Source organism: Hyperoodon ampullatus (assembly GCF_949752795.1).
Source record: "Hyperoodon ampullatus genome assembly, chromosome: 6".
In the NCBI taxonomy this organism is placed as follows: Eukaryota; Metazoa; Chordata; class Mammalia; order Artiodactyla; family Ziphiidae; genus Hyperoodon; species Hyperoodon ampullatus.
The window spans coordinates 68,121,689-68,145,634 of record NC_136919.1 but is presented as its reverse complement, the minus strand read 5'-3'; the positions used below and the strand labels follow the sequence as shown (position 1 = coordinate 68,145,634).

The window sequence follows — 23,946 nt, the reverse complement described above, 5'->3', positions numbered from 1 at the left end:
TTACACAGATGATATCATGCCACTCTCCTGCATAAAGTCCTTTAATGGACTGTCACTATCTATAGGATAGAGTTCCAACTTCTGAGCACAACTTGCCTCTTGTATACTTGCCTCTCACTACTATTGCCCTGGCTCTCTGAGCACATGCCTTACAGAATCACTTGCTTCCTTTACTAATGAGCCTTTGCATACAATTTCCTCCCTCTGATTTTTTTGTATGCCTCTTATTCGTCCTTCAAGATTAAATTCAGAAACTTTCTTGATGCATTTCATTCTGGAGTAGCTACTCTTAAAATAGAGTATGATTCTATTGCTAGCACATACTGCATCTGTCTATTTCTCTGTATTCCTCACTCTATGGTAAACTCTTTGAAGACAGGGACCACATCCTCTTTTTTTGTTCTCCAGGGTCTACCACAGTACTCATACTTAATTTACTTTGGTGAAAACACTTTTTTTCTTTTACTGGCTACCATCAACTAGCTATATACAACCAACAAACTACTTAATTGACTGGATTTAATTTCCACTTCAGGCCCATTGGCCTCTACACTGTGCTCCATCCAAACCAGAAAAAATTACATTTTCTAGCTTTCATGTTTCTTCTAATGTCATTCTGAACTTTAACTTGTTGAAATTTCTCCCATCTTTCAGCACACATGTAAAATAGCAGTGTCTTATACTGTTTTTTTGTATCCAATTTCCTAAAGTTTCTTTTAGCATTGTAGTATTTTCTAAGAATTCCTCACAATTACAGTAACATTCGTCAAATATCAGTTATTCGACTATTCATATTATTCTATACACTATGACGTAAACTTCTTTATGGTAAGGTTCATGTTCTAGTTGTCTATCTCTCCTAAATTATACCATTTCTGGAATATAAAAAAACACTCTCATTAATGTTAAAGTGATGAGAATCTGTGTCACAATGAACTCCAGAACACAATGCAACAGCACTTGAATAACAAAACTGTGAGCCTGTGCAGAAGACTCTCACTCTACATACAGCAATACAGTCTTTTATAACCATATATTCCTGAGATTTAACCTTTTTTTCTTGCTTACATGCATTTCTATCCTTCAGCCCTAACCTTCGATCAACTTACTTTATATTCTCATTTGCAGGTACTTCGGGCAGTTGCACGGTAATCATGCCATCCAAGTTGGTCTTCCCAATGAAGGCAGGCTTGGTACGTAGAACATCTGGTGCAGTCTTTGCGGTTACCCTGTGCTGCAGCCCCCCAGCACTGTTGCCACGATTTGTCAGCACAAATGAATATGACTTCTCAGGCTTCAGGTTGACAATTAACTTCTGGGTAGCTCGGCCATCCACTTCTTCTACCATTTTCCCATCATCATAAAGAATCTAGAGAGATACAACCAATCAAAGAGATTTGGTTATCAGTCAGGCAATGAATATTTTCTAACTAATATGGTACTTGCTTATGGAAAATACATATGGGTCATTTCTAATTTGGGGCATTTCCTAAGGCAGAAAGTGCTCATAAATTCTAGAGATGGCATCAATTTTCTTTTGTTTCTTATTGTGTAATGATACAATGTTTCTAAGTCTATCAAAAATACACAAAGAAATGTACAATAGCTTAACAATATTTGGCCCCTCAGTTGTCTGTGATCTTAAGGGAATGTTCGCAGAAATGCTCTAGGTTTCAATGCATCGTCCACACCACTTTTTTCCAAACACTTCCATTCTTGTTCCCAAATATATTTTTACTTTCAAAAATCTCTATTCTTTCTTTCACAGACTTGTACTTCTTGCTAACATTTGCCAATCTCTCTCAATGGGAAACTAAAGCTTAAAATGTTCAAAGAACTCAGGCCAATTAACAAATTACTTAAATCCCAGGATACTGCATTACAAACAGGTAGAAACCATGTCAATTTCATTTCCTGATGAAAAAACAAAAGCACTAGCTTAGATGTAAAAAGTTCAACTTGGAAGTGCTAGGTGACCCAGAAAAATGCCGGCCCTGGGTTTGAGCTCCTGCCTCCTCTTGAGAGGGGAAAGGTCACACTGCCAAAGAGCCAGACTCAGTGTGTTACGTGAAAGCCACAGAGAGAATAACAGGTATGTGTGGCTGACTCAAAGCTGTCGGTATGCTTTGTAAGTAACTTACCCAAGTGACCTGCCCCCTCCACTTTTACCGGTGATATCTTCTTACACATTAGAAAACAACTTACTTTGAAAGGCATGGCAGAATTATAATTCTCTGGAATCTCCCAAGACAGTAGCACTGAAGTCTTCATGACTGCTTTGACATGAAAATTTTTTGCAAACACTGCTGGAAAAGGAAAAACAGTGTATTTAAACTACTCCTAAAAACATTATGACTTGTCCTTTTCCATGGATGGGAGGGCTTAAGCTAGATGCCATCTACTTTGATCAGAGAGAGAAGTGTGATTTGCCTACCTGTTAAGAGCATTCATTTCAATACCTCATTCTCATAAAGATCTCTCCTTTCTCTCCCATTCAATCAACTATATTGTGTTTTCCTTACCTGAGAACATTGGGGTGCTGTCAGCCAGACTTGCTTGGCATTCTCTAACTGAAATCTAAGGCATCCAAAACATATTAAGTTTCATATACTTTACCTTTTTGCTTTTGCTGAACCTATTAATATGAATAGGCTGATCAGTTATTTATAGCTTCAAAATACTGATTTCCAAAGACCGACATTCCTTTAAGGGAGAAAGGCCGTAAGCAGACAAATCCTACCTTGATCCACAGGCAGTGTCCTGAACTGGACACTGGGACTATATGGCCCGGGGCCTTTGCTCGTGTGAGCACGTACTTTTACATCATATGTGGTATCTGGTTTTAAGCCACTGAGTGTCAGAGTGGTGTCAGCTGGAACAATAAGCTGCTCCATTGGAAGAAGAGGGATATTGATATCCCTATACAGAAGGGTATACTTGGTGATAATGCCATTTCTCTCTGCCAGGACAGGTGGCTGCCAAGATAACTGGACAGAGGTTGACGTGCTGCCTTCTGAGTGGAGGTTTTGAGGGAATCCAGTTGGGACTTCTTCTGGAACAGAAATCTCCTTCACCATCTCCTCCCCAAAGCCCACTTTGTTTCTGGCTGAGAGCCTGAAGATGTACGATGCTCCTTTGTGGATGTCTGTCGCTGTGAAGTGATCTTCTTTTTCAGAGAACTCAAGAGTAGTGAGTGGCTCCATATCCTTCCGGCCAAATTTTAGACGGTAGCCCTGGAGGGGTCCAAATGTGTCCACAGGGGGGTGCCACTGAATGAGAGCAGTATTCATCTGAGTGTGGTTAATCACAAGCCGGGGTTTCCCTGGAACTGAAGCACACAGGAGGGAGAGGTGAGACCACCCTACATGGGTATTTGCATTTCAATCACTGATGAATGGGAATGCCACTCCATGGGCATTTCCATGCCTTTACTTATAAAAAAAAGCCAAGGCTTGGTCTATATATCTTTGTGGAAACATGCTCCTTCTCATACTCTTTTAAGGTAGGGTGAGATATTAGAATTTGATAATGGACAGAAAATAGGAATTATTATTGAAATGATAATTTAAGGAGATTTTTTTAAACATCCTTACATTTCGAATCTTAATACATAGAGGTTCATGCTGCAGAGAAATGAAGCTCAGTAAGGATTAGCCAATTAGGTACAGCTATTAAGAATAATAATTAAAATATATTTAATTACTGGGTACATGCAGTGTACCAGACACTGTACTAAGAACATTACATGTAGTATCACACTTGATTTACATCCTTCACTCTTGACTATGTGCCCTTAGTTATTATCTTCACTTTGTATAATAAAAAAATGAAACAGAGAGATAGAAAAATGTGCCAAGTTAGATGCGTAATAAGTGAGGATGCTATGAGACAAACATAGGTCTGTCTGAATCCATAGCCAAACAACTTAACTAGTATGTTGATTATAAGTTTAAAAAAAAAAAAAGGTAATGTAAAATAATGTTGCTCTGACTTACTGTGGATCTAATTTGCATTTTTTGTTTATACCATCCACACCAGTCATCCTCATCAAGTTTTGCATCTGGTAAAATAGGAATTATATTAAGACCTACACCATATTGTTGTTATGAATATTAAATGAGGAAATGCATGTAAAAGTCTTAGAACGGTGTTTTACATTTCACTAATAATAATTATTATTAATAATCAGAATATTAAGGTTTTTGTGGTCAGGGGCTAAGTACATAATTTCTTTTCAAGTTAAATAAGTTAGTTATGTGAATAGGTCTAATATACTCAATGTATTATTACAACCATATATATATATTTTTTAACAAACAGTAATTATTCCTGGAATCCACAGACAAGGACAGTGGTAAACAACACAGAGCCAGGAGTTTCTTTGGAAATAGGCAAAGATGAGGGAGGGGAAAAGAGTATTACCAGAATTAAAAATAAGTTAATAGAAAGGGGAGAAAATATGGTCAAAAGGGAGGAAAGCTTACACTAATGGCAATGAAAAATAGTATCATAGGGATGTAGATATAAGTTAAAAACAAAAACAAACTAGAAAGATGTTGAGATAATATACAGAATATTAACTTCAAAAAATACTTGGTTAACCTGCTCACTATATATTTCAGACCCCAGTAGTGGTGTGCTTTGTCCAAGAACACATTCTTTGTGATATTTCTATCCTTAACCAATGAAGTAATATAATAGTTTTGTTTCACATGTTGGATAAGTTCATAGTAAGTGGGTTTATCATGTGTGGGAAAATAGTTCCTGAAGTTTTTAATGGCAATTATGTACACGTGTTGAAGGTTGACCCAGAAACCAAACCAATCCAAACCAAAAACTGTAGACTCACTGTTTCTCATGGAAAGGTGTATCCGATATCTTACTAACCAACTCTCAGAACAAACCCATTCATAAGTTGGTGAGTGCTTTAATTATTCCATTTATCTTTATTTTAAATATATTTAAAATTATTTTCATTTAAAAATCACTTTAAAATAGATATTGGCAAGTATCCTTAATTTCTCTCTATGTGTGTATAGTATTTACATGATTTGCCCATTAAAATATGTGACGTCAAGAATGAAACATTTGAGACTCTGCTGAGAATAAAATGGGCCTTTCAGCAGAAAATATATCCTTCAATAAACAAAACCTGGTTGAAACTTTTGGGGAAAAACATAACAATTAGGTCTCCACATTTTCCAGGGACAATATATTTCATTAAAACTATTTATCAAAAGTTTTCAAAATTCTGGTTATGAAGAACTGCATCATAGTAAATACACTGTGCACCTTGTTTCTATAAGATGCATGTAAAGGGAGGATAAATAAAACAATTTAAAATTTCCTGCAACCACAAATATAGGTTGGATTGTAATAATATTCGTCAGCCATATATGAGTATGTTTTTACCATCTGGTGTTTCACTTCATAATATTGCTATGGTACAAATTTGGAGAAATTTAACAAACTCGTAAATTCTAAGAAAAAAAGATCTCATGGCCTTATGAAAATGTACATCTATTCTTCTGTGATAGTCAAAGCCTAGGTTGCACTAATGCCTTTTGTTTTTGATGCTGGCATGCCCTTTCTTGTTCTGGGATATAAACACCGTGGGCTTGGTATCATGAAATCAAAGCAATGCTCTAGAAGTAAGAGCGTCAGTTCTGATCTACTGGTTCCCACTGCTGTGCCAGAAGCACCTCAGTCTGCTCTCCACCGCCAAGACAGTCACTCCTTTCCCTGGCAGAAGTTTCACTAAGCCTGAAAACTGTGAGACAATCAGCCTGGAAGCAACAAGATGCACTAGTGAAGGATTCAAGAAAGAAATGAAAGCTGAGGCAGCTAGAGGAAGAACTCCCAGCATTGCCTCAGGAGAGGCTAGCCACATGAAGGGAACACCTAAAATCTCCCCAAATGTGTGAATAGTAGATGCAGTTTAAATAAGCTAGGGTAAGGGTTATGGACAGTTGTGGTATTTCATCCGGGGAGTAACAAGTAGAAAAAAGGGAAAAGGAATGAGGAGAGTTCTACAACATTGCATGAATGGTTAAAAAGAATTCTCCAAAACTGCACGTATTGGCAATGAAACCCACTCCATCTCTGGCTTCCAGAAATTCTATGTATGAAACATTTACCAACTACTCACTTTAATGTATGGACTTATATAATGGCATGTAGGCATTTGGGTGGGAAAATAAAAGATGGATAATGCAGGGTCCTTGTCCTCTGATCAGTGCATACTCCAGGTGAAGAAATGAAGAGGACCAGTAGATGGTGCCACATGTGGAGTTGGGTCCAAGGTTCTAATGCCTTAGGGTTATTGTGTGGACCACTTTTAAAGGCCATGCAGTGGCAGGGTCAGTGGGTCTGCTTACTCCAGCCTAGGAGCTGGAGGATTGGCAAAAGGCAAGAATCTTAAATACTTACTCTGGGAGTTGGAGGTCATTTTTAGCAGTGTGTTAGTGAACTAACTTATTGGAAGAAGGCCCAGCTGCTCAGTAAATAAGCTAACTCTAACTTATGTCATGACATATAATCTCTTCTCCCTTTTGCCTTTTTGATTATTCTTATCTCCTTACTGTATTCTTCCTCTTAAAAACCTCTCATGACTTCAGAAATGGTACACATGTACTGCCCTTTACTTCTTCTTAGTAAGAGCAATCATTGGAGATCAACCAAGGCACTCAGTCCCAATGGCTCTAAACTTAGCTTCAATTTAACTTAGCACCTAAGTAGCAACAATCATAAATGACTGAACCTAAGCCTATTACTTCCAAATTCTCTATGTCATTGTCATCTTTTCTCTCATCCTTAAACATAGCTCCACAGTACAGTAGTGAAATTCATGTAAAAATATAGAGAACATTTCAAACCAAAAAATATGCCTAAAACCACAAGATTTCAGGCAGTAGACCAATTATTATGATACAGAGCAATGGGAGTATTAACAAAGAAACTATAAAAATGTCATAATCATTGAAACATAAAAGCCAACATTTTATTCAAAAGCATCCCTCAGGTTACATGAATCCTACATGGATTGCTTAAGTTATGGCCTGTGTTTTTATTTCAAAGATATGATTGTTCACAGATTCTAGAAACAATGTATTATACAGAAACATATCCTAAAACCAGGAATTTTACTATTAAAATAAAATTTCACGAGAATTCCTGAATTCTCCGTGGAAGCTATAACTTAATGCCCTTATAATTGTGGTTATTAGGAGTTCACATCTGTGAGATAAACTCAGTAATTCTTCATAGTTATATAAATACAAGGGATTTTTGTAATACTATATAAAACAAAGCAAATTAATCTGTTCAATAATGACTTTAGAATGGTTTTTTACTACAGGTTGGCAGCAAAGAAAACTAGAGCTTTTCTCTTAGAAGGATTATAAATCTGGATTCTCCCATCTCCCACCCAGGATCAGTAGGGAGGTCTCAAGAAAATAAATGTGCAGACATCTAAATTATAAGCATTTCCTCAATACCCAAGTCTCCACTGATTAAGAAAGATCTGAAATTGTGAATGCAAAATTGTGTATTGCAAAATAATTCTGTATATAAGATCCACAATTCTAAATAATGTTCTGTACGGTGACTAAAAAATGATGAGCTAATCTTAGTGACATTAAAATAGGCAATATCATTCCTTGTTCTAGGATTCGCATCCCCTGGCGATAAATCCTCTACTTTTTTGTCCTCATTATAGGACCTCCCCATCTTATGGGCAATAGGAGTTTGATGCTTCAGGTAAGACATTTCAGGCTTATTAAGACACAGTTATAAATATGGGTGAAGGAAATGTATTTTCTTCATTTTGGGGTTCAATTTCAGGGGTTTACCCTCGGTTGTCTACATTCCAATAGAGGCTGATTCCATAGCTAGACAGTCAGCATGTCCCCACTGAACATGCACCGTATCTCCTATGCAGGGTACTGAATAAACCTGATACAATGATATTAAAAAAAAAAAAGGCCCAGAAGATTTTGCCTTGAAGGAGTTTTGCCATCTGTAATCCTGCTGCTTGAGGCAGTTCCAGGTGGCGGGATATAAGCGAGGCAAATCTTATGACATTTAGACAAATTTGGCCGGGAGCACAGCACCCAGGAGGGTCCTCAAGCTCACAGCTGTTCTTTGCTTTATGCCTTTACATCGAGGTGTGTTCCTAAAAAGTTGTGCGAGAAGTGATTCAGGAGGAATAAATCAAATCATAGCTTAAATGTTCCACGGGAGATTTCTACATAACGGGACTGAAGAAGATTCCTTCTGTAATTATCTCTTAATTTATTGGTTTTACAGTGTCAGGTCTTCTGACATGCTGTTTTCCTAATGTGGCCAACCAAAGTGAGACTAAATAGCATTAAGAAGCTTTTTTCTTCAGAAAGGAGCAATCTGGTATTAGTCTTTTTGCTTTTCTTCATTCTCTTTTCTGTTTCCCATCTTTGGTGCAATTTATCCTCTTTAGAATCCCCACAGCAAGGGGTGAGGAGGAGAAAATGACAAAAAATAAAACCTTAAGTCATCAACCCAGTTCAAGATGGCAGCTCTTCTAACAAGGTTTGCTGCTGTGGGGGTGGGGGTAGGGGGGAAGCTGTCACGTGATTTCCCTCCCTAGATGGTCTGCCTTCCAGACCCTTGTGGGACTTGCTCCTTCACGTCTTTCAAGTCTCAGCTCAAATATCCTGCCCCTAAGAGATCTCCCATCACTCTTCCTAAAACAGTCCTTAGGGACTGCCCCATCCTTAATGCCCACACACCTTTATTTTGATAATTTATCACTTCCTGGCATTTTATTATTATAAAACTCATTTATTCACTAGTTAATTATGTTAGTCAGTAAATAAATTTCAGGAGATCAGAGTCTTTTTGTTTTGTTGATTGTTCTATCAAAGTACTGGAAATAGTGCCTGATACGTTGTAGGTGCTCAAATAATATTTGTTGAACGAGTGACTGAATAATCTGGGTAAATCAGGTTATTCAGTTATTTTTACCCTCTGAACTATATATCAAAAATCACTAAAGTTGACCATTGTACATTTTTCCCTCTGACCAAAACCACCTGTACCATTTGGAAAATTACTCTTATTGTTGCCGGGAACATATTCAAGATACATATATGCAAAGCTACAGTTACCTGCCCCAGTGGTGGACACCAGTTTGGGTTTGCTGCGAGCTCCATCTCCTTTGGTGGTGTAGGCTGTGACAGTGAGGGAGTAGGAAGTTTCAGGCTGTAGCCCAGAAATGATCATGTCCTGAAATGACACAAGAGAGTAACACTGATTCAAAACATACACTGCAAATGCCCTGGGGGAACAATCAAGGCAGCCACCTTCCTTCTGCGCATGCGTAAACATTCCCTGCAGCCATGCCAAGCACTGGAAATTTCATGCCTAGAGCTCATGCTATGGATGATCTGTCTTCATGCTGACACTGAAGTGGGGTCTTCAGCCATCCTAAGAGGCAGCTCTAAGGGGTAGTAGTCAAAACCACAAAACCTGGAGTCAGACCTCCTGAATTCTTGAATTTAAACATGGCTTTCCTTATTTACTAGTTTGGTGATTCAGGGCAAGTGAGTTTAACCCGTCTGTGCCTCAGTTTCCCATGTGAAAGTTGGAACGTTAGGACCATCTAGGGCTACTAAAAGATTAAATGAGCTATGTTGGGTAAACACTTAAAACAATGTGTGGCTTGTAGTGAGCAATCCATACTCTAGCTGCTATGATATGCCAGCTGCTCTCCAAGTGCCTGCACTGTAGCCTGGCCCTCAGATTGTTGATGGGGCTGATGCCAAACAGTATGTATTATCACCATGTAAATATTTTACCAAATGGCTGATCTGTTGGCCCTAGATAGCCAGAGAGCCAGAGAAGTTTCTTAGGACTCAAATAGTATATTATTGGTTAGTTGTATAGGCTATGGACTAAAATCATTATAAACTAAGGAGAATTTTCTAATGATCTGGAGGCCCAGCCATAAAACCACATTAACAGGACTTGTTCTACTACATCAGGAGTATGTGTTCAATTAATTCCGACAATGTAGAAAATGTTAAATATCACGAACTATTTATCAAAACTCTCAGTTTTCTCTTAGTAAGGACCCAAAGCTGTGGTGGCTATAAGAGAAGATAATCACAGAACTGTTCTTCTAAATTGGAAGTTACATGACTCTTTAGATAGAGTGCTGGCTATTAAGTTGTTCTGTTATTTTCCTTGGTGCTACATACACGCACAGCAAAAAAACCAAAAAAAACACTTTCAGATTTTTAGCACAGCTATGTTTTCAAATTGAATACAGATAAATTTAAGAAAATATAGAATGTCATTGTCTTTAGCATCTAAAGACAATGCAAGTGAGAGTTTAGTGAATGGATTAGATTGTGTGAAGAACTGTGGGATTTTTCTGTGCAAGGCTCTAATGGGCACCATAGAACTCACTGGTTGACTCTGATCCCAGGGATGACAGCTTTCGATAATGTGCTTTTCTCGAAAGTGCAGGAATATCACCAGTGTGGAAATTCAAGAATTTCAGATACTATCCTGAAGAGCCACTGGAAATACTACTCTGTCAGATGAATAGACTAAATCTGGGAGAGAGATTTTATTTTCAGGAATGGTTTCACTAACATTACAGAGAATATAAAAACCAAGTGAACCACCGGAGAGCGGCATTTAAAATGATGGTATGCTGGCGATTCCCAAAATTATGATGGGTGAATGCCAACATTATTGTTTCCAAGGTCCCTCTGATATCACAGAATTACTGATGAAAGCAGGCCAGGCTAGGAGGAAAAAGAAGAGAGGCCTGGTTCTATCACCAAATCGCGCGGCAAGCAATTTACGTACCCTGGGCCTTCTATAAATTTCTCATTCATAAAATTGGGGATAACCACACACGTCCTTCTTCTCATACAGGTTGTGATAGGATAATGTAAGTAGTGCCACTCAAAACGTTCGAGCCCTCTGTCATGGTCTAATCTCAGCTGGACACCCCTCTCTCTGCTTGGATCACATCATCTCTTGGTTTACATTTTCTTTAAGCTGTGGGCATACTTGTTTACTCAGTGGTTTCCACACCCTCTGTCTGGGGTAGTGTGACTGATATCAGGGCCGCAGCTCCTCACTCTGTTTTTGTTCTCCTAGCCCATCTGCCCCTTCTTGACTTCTTGACTTCTTGCCCCTGCTTGTGAAAAGCTGGCATTCCCGGATGTTCTGTCACAGTCACTCATCTGCTGCATTTCTCTCTAGTCCTAAAAAAAAAACTGGATCCATCTCTAAAACTTAAAGAATTTTTTCTGCCTATATCCTAAATTCATCTCTAGCCCTGACTTTCCCCCAGGGCTCCAATGGCATGTATTGGGTTGGCCAAAATGTCTGTTCGGGTTTTTCCGTAAGATTTTACAGAAAAACCCGAGTGAACTTTTTGGCCAGCCCAAAACATTGTAAATATCTGTTGGACGTTTTCCCTTGACTATCGAGTGTTACCTCCACTTCAACTTAACTAAAGCTTAAACGTCATTCCCGGAAGCAGACTCCCCTTCTTACTTCCATATTTTAATGAACGGTGGAGCATCTTCAAAACTTATGAGTGATCTTTGGTCCCTTTTTCTTCTTCAAATTCTTAGCTAGTTAGTATGTTTTTGTCCATTCTTCCTTTAAAACATTGATCATAATGGTCTCTTTTTCATTTCTGATGCTCAACTTTTTAAAAATTCTTTATTACTTCACGACTTAGGAAAAGAACTCTGTTTCCCTGTCTACTGTTATTTTTTTTCCCCTCTAATCTATCCATTAAGTTATTGATTTTTAAGCTTCAGGTAATGACCCATTTAGTAGGTCATGAAATCAATTTAGCCATTCAAGACCAGTGTTTTTTAAACAAATGAAATATACTTGAATATTAAAATTTGCATATATTTAAAGGTAAGGTATTATTTTGTAAAACCTTTATTTTAAACATATGCATGAATTGGTCATGGCATATAATGCATTTCTTACTATGGGTCATGGTCAAAGAAGTTTATAAAACACTGCTACACTGTCAATTTCATGAGAAGTGATAGCTTGACCACCATATTTACCAAGAATCCCTACAAGAGCCCTGTGTTTTGGCAAAAAAAAAATTTTTACTAAACAAAAGAATACCTCCTACCAGCCTTTATCTTTTTGCTCCTTTTAGTAATTTTCTATATCTCTCCAGGACGAAGAGTTAAAGACCAGCTCTTTAGCTTGACACTTTAGGTTTTTCTAACATTATATTAAAATTTAATCTCTTAGTAGTATTTAGTATTAACTAACTAACTTGAATCCTTCAGTCCTGTCAAATTGCCAAGCTCACTGTCACCTGACTATTATCACACTCTTGACTGACTGCTTCTGCTGTGCTGACCTTTAAAAGTACATTCCCACCTCCAACTCACCAACATACACAGACACTTTTACTTCTTCAATCCCTACTCATCAGTTAAGTTCTCAAATAAGTTTCAGACTTCTACCATCCTGGTCCACTGTCTCTGAACTCACAGCTCTTACTGATATTGCCATTCAAATATTAATTAATTATACATTGCTTGAGGTCATCGCTTTTGTATTTTATGGAACTTTTCTGAACTTTATATCCTTCCTAGGCACCTGGACTGTAAGCACTTAGAAGGCAGGTGTCATATCTTGTGTCCTCCACAGTACCTTATACATAATAAACTCTCAATAAAAAACACAGTCCATTCACTAAAATATTTTTAAAAAAAATCTTCACTCAGTAAGATACTTTCTGCTTCTTGGCATGACTCATGCAATTTCACTCAAATTTTTATGGGTACAACAGAGAATTGCCATTTCTAGATAGAGTTAATTAGTGCCATATCTAGGTCATGTCATGCACTGAATATATAACTCTGGAGCAGGATTTATGAGCAGCCCAGAACAAACTTATTTAACATCTCTCGTCTGTGATACCTCCACTTAAAGCATGCCTCCTCTAACTGTGTCACAAGGCAGAGTTAGTAGCAGCCACCAAAACAACATGAACTCATGATATTTCTTATGCAATCAATAGCATCACAGCAATTTCACAAAACAAAAACCAAAATGAAAAGTGTACCACATAGTGGAAGTACTTTAAAAAATAATTTGTTAGTTCATGCATCCAAGCAAATTGTGATGACATAGTACAAATAAATGAAAGAGGGGTATAAGAAAAAACAACCATTTATAATCTGTTTTGAAAAAGCAGCCAAAAATTACTCACATGTTCAGTAGTATCATCAAATTCCCACTGATTGAGATTAAGAAGGTTGGGGAGGAGGGAAACAAAATAAAAAGAAATGAAGAGAAATTTGTAGCCTGATAAAGGCAATGGTGCCCTCCTTAGATTAAAAAAATAGAAGAAATCAGCAACTGAAGAGGTGTGTACAATAAAATTCCGAAGAGTATATGTGTGTTATGCTACCACCTTCATTCCTAATTGAGAAGTTAAAAGTAAATATGTTCTATGTTGTTATCACTAAAACTGGCTAATTTTTTTAATGAATGGTTCATTGGAATGAATCAATAAGGCATAGCAAAAAGCTGATGCACACTACATTGTGACATTTATTTTGATTTCTATCTAGGTTACACAATTCAAGTCACTATTTAGATTAACATCTTTCATTAATATTGAAAATGTACAGTCTCAGTGTTGTAAGATGTAAAAAAAATTCAATGAATAGTTAAAGAGAACATGAAATGAGCAAAAGCCAAACAAACCAAAAACCAAAACAACACCACAAAGAAAATCAGCAAAATAATAAAGAAAAGCCAAAGTAGAAGAGGAGAAAAAAAAAAGATTGAGTTGATATTTAAGGCATTTTGTATCATATAATTTCACTAACTACCATATTCCCAATGAAAACAGCAACAGAACTACAGTTCTATAATGTAAGATTATCTATGAACTGAAGAAGGACATCAAAGCATGATGGTCGTATCATTTTATTTCTCATAATTGCAGATGCACCAAATAAAACATAAGCAGTTAGGGCCTTATTAATTTTATACTATAAGAACTTTCTATTTTATGGGCAGTACAAAATAAATATTTACAAATAAGCAAGCCAATGGTCCTTTTCCAGATTCTTAAGGGACACTATGAATTTCCAACTAAATTTATAGACATGGCCTTCAAACCAAAACCATACAACTGGATTTGAGGAAGATAAATTAGTCACTAAGCCAGACTCCTTTAGTTAGAATGTTTCAAAACTGAAGCAAACGTAAGTACCTTTGTGAGTTGATTATATTAAGACTTTGGAGTAAATACAAAGTAAAGACATTGGGGTCAAAAAACAGGGTCCTTTATAGCCCTGTTATCTTCACAGAGAAAAGAAGGCAAAATTTGGCAATCTGGCACAGCAGTTTTCAACTTTGTTCATAATCTTCCCCACTTTCATACAAAGGAAGGAATTTTCAATTGAAATAGCTTCAAATTTTCACTAATCCCATCCATTTCCATGCCCGGCTACCAATTTGCTGGATAAGCAAAGCACTCCCCTATTCCTAATACATCATCGCTATTGGAACAAGCATAGGTAAGCTAGTCCATGGGTTATGTATAATCTCCAGTAGGGCAGTTCTTAACTGAAATCTTCCTCTCCCTTTCAGAAAAATATGTATAGGTAGATTTATTATGGTACTGTCTTTGAATCACTTCTAATTTATTTTTAAAAACTGAAAAAAAATTAATGTCTGTTTTAAACAACATATTACAAAACCAAATTGTGACTACATGGTTGTAAATCACTGCCTTAGGGTTGACAGAATTTCTCACATTCTCAACTACTCTTAATAGTTTTCTTAATTTGGCTCAGCATAGGGGATCTCATCAATACCCTAAGAAACTCTAATTTTTATCATTGTCATTATCTTCATTTTTCTGGGAAATGAAACAATTATTTTCATTAGATATGTAATTTGGCAAAGAAATACTAAATAAAATACTATCTGGATACCTTTCCCTGAATAAGAATGTCTATTCTTCAGTGGCAGAAATCATACATTTAGAAATTAGATCAACTTAGTTCCAAATACTTTTAGCACAGCAGAAAGTAGATTTATTGGCAAAATTGCTATTTGAAATTCTTTCCTTTGATTTAATTAAGTCAAGCAATTTTTTTGAAGTCAGAAAGGCAAACTCAGATATAGCTGTAGAGCCGTACATCTGTATTTTAAGAAAACAGTTACATGTTTTTAATCAGATGTGTCATTTCAATTCACTTCCTCACTTGAAGTCAACTCTGATTGAGAAGGTAAATATGGATCATGTGTTTTGAAAGCTAGAATTTTGTGAACTTATCTACGAAACAGACTACAGACATAGAGAATACACTTGTAGTTGCCAAGGGGGAGGCAGAGTGGGGAAAGATAGAGTGGGAGTTTGGGATTAGCAGATGCAAACCATTATACAGAGAATGGATAAACAACAAGGTCCTACTGTATAGCACAGAGAACTATATTCAATATCTTGTCATAAACCATAATTGAAAAGAATATAAAAAATGAATGTATATATATGTATTACTAACCACTTCGCTGTACAGCAGAAATTAACACATTGTAAGTCAACTGTAATTCAATTTTTTTAAAAAGCTAGAATTTTGTATAGGAGTTTTAACATGCCAAAAAAATTAAAATGGGGTCCATTTTAAGGTACAGACTAAAATAAATGTATCCTATAAAAATATACATATGCAATTTCAGAGGCTTACCTGTGCATCAGCCAGCATGACATCCTTCAGCATGGGCTGGCCCTTGGGTTCACCATTTTCCATCCTCACATAATGCACCTGGTATCCTCTTATCTGGCCATGCTGTTTATTGGGCACAGGTGAGCGCCATGAGACTTTAACAGATGTTGAGTTGACAGCCTCTACCTCGACTTTGCGAGGAGGACCACTAGGAACTGGAACAACATCATTGGATAAAAGAAAATTATAGGCACTTGTCCCACCCAGTCAGAGCATTTTCTTTACTTAGGTTCAAAAAAAAAAAAAAAAAAAGAAAAGAAAAACAAGAAGAAGGCAGACCCACTATGTTTCCTTTGTGGAATACAAACATTTTCAACCAAGGAAAATGCTCAACCAATCTGCTCTACCTTTTAAGAAAAGATCAAAAAACATGACCGATGCCAAAAAAAAAAAAAAAAAAAATGGAAGAAAAAAAGAGTATCAGAGAAATAGAAAAACATGTAAAAAATGTACAAAAGCCAAGGAAGATGCTTTGAGGTTCAAAGCATTAAAGCACAAAGAAGTATAGCATTGAAATAATAACAAAAACTGGTTGTTGATTGTTGTGTGTGTGTGTGTGTGTGTGTGTGTGTGTGTGTGTGTGTTTTCAAGTTTTCTTTTTAGCAGAATAAAAAAGATTCTTGATTATATGGATTTTCTTCTCTTTTTTTTCTCATATCAAAGGTATTCCATACAACAGATGCCAAAAATTGAATGTCGAGCATCAGTGTCTCTGAAATGTGCAAGACAAAAAGGCAACAAGAAGATAAGAAGGCACTTTTGAAAAGTTAACTTCAAAATGTAAAAGAAGTGACTACAAAAACCAAGAAATATGCAGAAGACTTTAGATGGAGGTACAGAGAAGGGCCTGGATTGCAAGGTCATAGGAGCAAACTGTTCTTTTAAAAGGAAGCAAATTACTGTGTTGAGATTTAAAAAGTTAAAAAAAAAATGCCCAGGCCATAGCAAAGATAGGTCTCTGGCAAAAACCACTGAAGTTACAGCGATGCTGGGTAAAAAAGATGAGCAGAGAAAAATGCATTACTGTTAGCCTATCAAAAGACAGCAGACCAAGACTGTGGCAGAAGGGTGCAAACTGACGTAGCAGAGGCAACATACCATCTTCATCGGTTCGAATCAACACGGACAAGCTCTCAGGGCCAGGGCCGACATCTGTGTGGGCTGTCACAGTGATCCGGTACTCAGTCCATTTTTCCAGCTGTTCCAAAAGGTATTTGGTAGTGTCCGAAGGAATTCCCAAAATCTCATGAGGTTTGTCATCTTCTCCATCCACTGCGGTATACTTGATGGAGTATTCAGTAATAATGCCATTCTGTTTTTCCACTGGTGGAGGTTGCCAACTTACCAAAATACTAGTGGAACTTGGGCTGGCGCAACTAATGTCTTGAGGAGGAGCTGACGGCTCTTAGTTTGGTAGTGAGTTAAAGGAGGGTTTGAGTGAAAGGACAGGAGTGGTTGGAAAAAAAAATGATAAAACAAAAGAAAAGGCAAAAATAAATAAATGAACAATAGGGCAACAAAACAAAAATAAGGCTTTGAAACTTAAAGTAAATTTTTAAAGATAAACTTATGTACCTTGGCTTAGTAATATGAATAAACCAAAAAATGAATAAATGACCAAAAATAATTGTTAAATAATGGGTGGGGGGAATATGTGAAAATGAAACCTTAAGATAACAGAGCCTCAAATAAAATTACCTACCTGCAATTTAAATTCTTCTTCTAAAACAATCCCTCAGTATTCCCCAGCCCTATTATACAGACTATCGAACTTCAAAAAAGCTGCAAACAGTACAAAATTTATTACATGAGAGTCTGATGATGTTTAAGAGATGCCATTTCAAGCTTTCACTACTGCATTCTAAAATGAGGGCAATTCCTACATAGTATTCATTTCTGAAAAGGTTCTTAAGTGTGAAAAGAGGCAATGACTTTTGGATGCCCTTCCACCAATTCCATTTTTTTAAAAAGGGAGATAAATAAAAGCCCAACAAACACAAAAGGGTTCCCTCTGACTATGTGAAAAATGGAGTCTTCTGACCAGTTTTAACGACAAGTGTTAACCTAACACTGATCATAGCCCATGTACAGTGAGCATGCAGAACGATAAAGGATGAAAATGAATAGTCCAGGATTTACCTACCCGAGGGTAATGTCAGGCTGGTTGATTCTGACTGTAACTTGTACTTACCCTATGTCAGCTTCCAGCTTTTTTAAAATTATAACTCTTCTTGAGACACCATTGCTAGTGAAGAATTAGAACCCACCAGCAAATTTTGGTAAAATCAATAAAAATCATCTATCCCTTACAAAATGTCAATAACATAGCCATTAAAAAGAACTGTTTAAAAAAAATCCTGAGAACCATCTGGAAAAGATATGACTTATCTTTCATTTTGTTCATAGCTCTTTTCATTTTGTACATAATTATTCATATAAAGTAGGATTTACATAAGAGTTAAAAGATAAACTTTCTTCCTGCCCATTCTAAAATAAACTAGTCACCTTCTGAGCAATTATTTTCCATCAAATAAATCAAACATATCACTATTTGAAAAAAAAAGCAATAAAGAGCAATGTGACTGTTATCATAAATTATTTTTAAAGTTAATAATATATATTCCTAAAGAAGAACAAAGAATTGGGATGATATATGAATATATGTTTGCATATATATATATTTTTGATATAAGGTAATATATATGGTAGAGGGAGTAAATCATTTCTAATTTTTTGTATTTGAACATGTAGTTTGGGTGTTTCTTTACACTTTCTGAGCCTTAATATTATGTAGTGTCAGGTGTATCTGATTATTTAGACGATCATCAGTCTTTCTTAATTTACATGTCTTGTGTTCTTCATTACAGGCAATCAAAATGAAAAGATCCTTGTACAGACAAAAAGGAAATCCTCGTAAAACAGCCTTATATATTTGGTATAAGGTTTGCAAAATCACAAGAACAACATTTTTATTGATTCTGACCAAAGGTTCTTATATTTCAAATTATGAAACTATTTTATATGCATTATCATTCTTAATAAATTGAGTTGTTCATGTAACAGCAAAGACTCATTTGTAATTCTTTTTAAAAAACTGATTTGGTTTTCACTATATTCCTACCTTCAGACCTCCTATTCTGTGAAAGTATATGTAACACCACTTGAAACCTTAATAAAGAGTGGATAAGCTTTTGATGTGTCTATAAAAAGTTCATTCTGTCTCTTTGTATGTAAGTATGTATGTATGAATATATATGTGTGTGTATGCAAAACAGTCAAGTTTGTAAACCATGCAAAATATAATATTAAAGCATGTCACATTTCTTTTAATTAAGTGTCTGATTTTAAGAATTATCTTCTGCAGTATTACTTATTAGCCTGCCTGGAATTCAAAGGAGACATACAATACTGCATTGATTTACATGCTTCAGTTTTAAAAAAGGAAATTTTATGGGAATAAGCTATAATCAGTAAGGGATTAAGCAACAGAATCCTAATGCTTTTCATATGAATAATCATGTGTTGAGGAAAAATATGAATTTTATCATCAAAAACCCTGAAAGATTTCAAGTATCTATAGAAAATGAAATGATGGAAGACTTGCTTATATGAAAGGAAATTCATCTTCTAAAAAAATGTAAATTTCATGTTTGGTGATAGGTCTAAAAATCAGGTCAATAGAGCATTCTCTTTATCAAATTCAATGTATTCATTTTATACATATCTATGTCACTACATAAAATGACATAAAAAATTTAAAAATCATATAAAATGTAAAATATTTTTAAAATCTAAGGAAATAAGTCCATAAAACTGTTCAATTCAAGGTATATGGTTAATAGACTAATTATAGAAACTTATTAATAAAGAGCAAACAACAGCATTATAAGCCACCAAACTTTCCATCAAAAACAACCTGCCATGTAATACTTTATGCAAAACAACCTTCCCTAGACACAATGAACTCCATTGTGATAAACACAACTATGCTTTAGAGTAACAGTCCCAAAAAGAATTTGAACCTGAGGAAACAAAATACAATTTAGGATTGCAAATATACTTGTGATTATTCCATTGTTCCTAAATTTGTACAAATACAGATTTTCTGTGAATGTTCCAAATTTCCACATGAACTACTTGCAAAGTTAACAACAAACTAGGAAAAAATACGTGACATGAAGACTTGGTCATCAGCAAAGTTAAAACCTGTGTGCTTAAAAAAGATAAAAGTTTGGTCTTTTGCTGTCTCTTTAGTTTGCTAAGCCCTCCTCTGATTATTTTGCAGCATTCTCAATCTGAATTTTGCTTACAGCTTTATAATTCATTAAATGGGGCCTGATCCAACTCCTTTAACCATTTTTCTCATGTAGGTTTCCTAACTTCTCTGAATGTCTTTCAATTTTGGAAGTGGGAGAATGGGATCTGTCATTTGGACCCAGTCTGAAAACCAAGGTCATGGTGCTCTAATCCCCCAAATTGGACACTTGCTAGTATAGAGACTACCAACTATTAAATATTAATTAGCAGGTTTGTTGTTGGTGGGGATAAAAGCTGGCAACGCCTCCTAGTGAAGAAAAGGGCAGAAAGTAAGCAAAGAGAGACACCTACTTGACTGCATGGTTCTGGCTGATATTTCAGCTGTGGAAGCACCCAGGCCTTGGGGAGAGCGTGCAGCCAGACGGAAGTAGTACAAGCTGTTTGGTCTCAGCCCTTGCAGTCTGTAAGATGTCCCTGGCTCAATGGTAATCCGTTGCTGTGGATAAGTAACAAGGGACCTTGGTCATCTTCGTTAAGATTTGTGCATATATTTTTATCACACTGCCCAGAACATCAGATTTCTGTAATCAGGGTTATAATGTCATCAAAATATCACAAACAGAATCAACAGTGAGTATCAAGGACTCTACCAGGGGAAGTACATAACGAAGATACCAATTTAAAAGGCAAGTTTCTACAACAAATAAGACAACTGGAAAAAAGGAAGTCAGGGATCTATCTAACGATGACACAGTTTTCCAAATGCATCAGATAAGAGGGAGTGAGAGGCCCACCACCCATGAATGCATTCAACCTTTAAGTCATGTGTGTTGCAGTGACACTGCCCACAATGGAAACTGACCCCCGCCCCTGACAATGGCTTATGCCCTAACATTCCATTCGAAGAGATGTCTAGCTCATCTCCCGTGACCATCTGCAACGTAAATAGGGGCAAATAAAATATGGCCGGAAGTAACATTGGAAACCGGCATACAGTTCAGGTGAGGTTGTTACGAAAAAGATCTGAAATTGCCAAGGCCTGAGGGAATAAAAATCAGATGTCAGTTACTGAAGAAAGCTGGATAATGTATATGAAACTATACTGTTACCCTAGGTTGATTTCAAATTAATTTTAACACTTCCTTTCTTTGTGAATATAGAACCTACAGCTAGAAAAAAGAAATCACATACTCTTCTATAACTGTTAACATCATAAAGGGCTTTTGAAATAAGGCTTTTTTACTTGAATGTTGTAACTTATTTTTATGCTTGAAATCTGCTTTTGCATTTTAGCAAAGATATAGCTGTCTATGGGTAGTCAATCTCAGACTGAACTTGAGCCTGTAGTAAACCTTAAAATGCATGCTATTATGTAGTCTAGTAATGGCATCAATAATCTTATAAGGCTTTTTATCGAATAGCATTTGCTGTTCACACAAACAGAAATCAGTCAAGGGCAATTCAGAAATAAAACTAGAGAAAACACCCCTAGGGTGTTCTGGCTTGCAAATACAAAATTTTCAGAAATTTTAGATTTACCAAATAACAAGGAAAAAAGGAATTTCCTAAATAAACAATTGTAAAGCAGAGTAGGTATGCCAATAGTCAAGTATCCATAGCGTTTCCAAAGGACTGCCACTCTCTTAACTGTTTTTATTTTATTTGTTTTTTAGTTGGGTAATGGTAAGTATTTAAAATAATTTAATGCTAATTTATGTCTTATTACAAACACCAACAGTTGTAACACGAGTACTTTACGTTATATCAGCACTTCAGTTCCAGAACTTTTTGAGTGATTAATTTGTATCAGCTTTGTTAGCTAAATCTAAAAGCATTGCTTTTAGAACCTGGTCTTTGGAGATTCTGCTCACTTCAAAGAGATGTAATAAAATAGAAGTTTACAGTAGCATATTAATGTATTATAGCATTCAAAATGATGAGCCACAAGTTAATTGGTAATAGTTCATTCAGTATGTGAGTGTTTAAGAAAGGTATTCTTTTTTAGAACTTAGGGGGTGTTTTGCTTTGTGAAGATATTTTTAAGATAAAGAATGCTAAGAGGTAAAACAAAATGGCTTGGTGGGTTGAGTTTTCACATATAGTTTTACCAACTTTTTTGTCCTAATGTTCCACTTAATGGGTTTTACGATAACAAAAGAAACATTCATTACTATCCCTTTCTGAAAATATTAGATGTATCCTAATACTGATTTATATAATCTATTCAAAGTATACCCGAGGGCCAGTATATCCTAATGGTTAAGAACACAGATTCTGGAAATTGTCTAGATTCAAATTCCAGCTCTACCATTCAGTAGTATGAGGCTTTGGGCAAATTATTTAATTTTTTCCGTGTCTCCATTTTGTTATAATATGTGAAATAGATTAATAATAGAGGCTGACTCATAGCACTACTATAAGGATTGACTTAATATGTGTGAAACCATTATTATAGTGCCTGTTAATGTATGTGTTAGTTATTTTGATTTTTATTTCTCTTTCAGTAACTATTAACAATTTCTAGCCTTCCACAGTCTGTTATTTTATTTGTGTAACATAAACTATATATATATATATATATATGTATGTATATATATATATATGTACTTTCACATTCATATCAAACAATTATTGGCATACAAACAAACATTTGCTATCGGGCATCTTTCTCTGAAACCAGTTTAGACAAATTATCTACCCAAAGCCTTGACGCTCACTTAGTCATGTGTTAACAGTGACTTAAGCATTTTAATGCAGAAGACAAAGAAAGGAAATCCCCAAATCTCAAGGAGTATATTCTTTTACAAGCAGATACTTCCATAAGTAACTTAGAAACCTGAATTAAAAAAAGAAATTTCCAATACAGACGATAGCTGTTTTTTGTTTCTTTTGTCCTAACCCCAGCAAGTCTCCAAATACTCTCTCTGTTTTTTTGGTCAAGCTTCTCTTTTGATGAATAAATCTTTTCCACCAAGGTCCTCTGTAAATATCTGACCTTTTAACAGAACTTGGGCAAGTACACAAAATGAGAGCAGTGCTTGGGTGTAGAGAATGACGACAAGGCGAAAAGCACAGTCCTACCTCCTTTCCATGCTCCCCGTCTTTGTAGACCAGTTCATAGTTGGCAATGGTGTCTGAACGTGGAGGCGTCCAAGAGAGCAAAATACTTGTTTCGGATTCAGGTTCTGCCTTGAAGTTTAGTGGCTGCCCTGGCACTAAAATCAGGGAGGCAAAGGAGTGAGCTCACCATCACCAGAAATATTCAGAAGTTCTTTCATTAACTGTTTAAACTTTTCACTCAGTGTCTGCACGTATTAGCTTAATGGAGAGCTAGGTTCCTTACATTGTCCAAGTTAGCCTGTCAATATAAAGCCCATTTTTCCTCCTTTAAGGGACAAGAACAATGTTATAAATACTGTGCTTGTCCATGAGTGGTTTAATATTTAGGCAAGATGTGGAATTAGCAAATGTAGAATATATCAGTGTCTGAATTCAACTTTAAGAATAATATTTACTTTATAATATCTTTGTAAGTAATAAATGTGATGATTTATATAAAGCACTTGGGATAAATATTGCCTAAATCACACCAATTGTTAAATACATAAAAGCTATTGTTCTTTTACAACTGAGTGGGAACTTATTCTCTAACGCTACAGTTTACTTTTTAAATTATTTCAAATTAGGTTTATAAAATCCCACCTTTACTCCATTAACAATACCTACAGGCAAGCAGAATCATTAGTATTTTTTTCTTACCAACCCATGTTTTAAAAAGATGTAAAAAAAAAAAAAAAAAAGAATTTAAAAAACTAACAATTCTTTCTAATCTCTAAATGACTTTAATATGAGTTAATACACTAGACATGATATAAATTTAATATTGTCCCTAGTGAGA

General features: G+C 35.8%; 1 protein-coding gene across 10 annotated transcripts in view; it reads right to left on the bottom strand.

Moving 5' to 3' along the window:
• The window catches only part of PTPRD (protein tyrosine phosphatase receptor type D), a gene marked incomplete at both ends in the record, with an annotated part of 413,617 nt that overhangs the window by 149,910 nt on the left and 239,761 nt on the right, over positions 1-23,946 (bottom strand). For 5 of the 10 annotated variants that reach the window (XM_079706285.1, XM_079706284.1, XM_079706287.1 and 2 more), the window contains 4 exons: positions 1,110-1,369; positions 2,206-2,303; positions 20,400-20,544; positions 23,130-23,263. In XM_079706285.1, the coding sequence (XP_079562411.1) occupies positions 1,110-1,369; positions 2,206-2,303; positions 20,400-20,544; positions 23,130-23,263 (637 nt within the window). Of the gene's footprint in view, positions 1-1,109; positions 1,370-2,205; positions 2,307-2,740; positions 3,329-9,143; positions 9,262-13,255; positions 13,283-15,752; positions 15,947-16,889; positions 17,196-20,399; positions 20,545-23,129; positions 23,264-23,946 lie in introns of all 10 variants that reach the window. The other 5 variants (XM_079706278.1, XM_079706280.1, XM_079706286.1 and 2 more) reach the window with 3 other exon arrangements.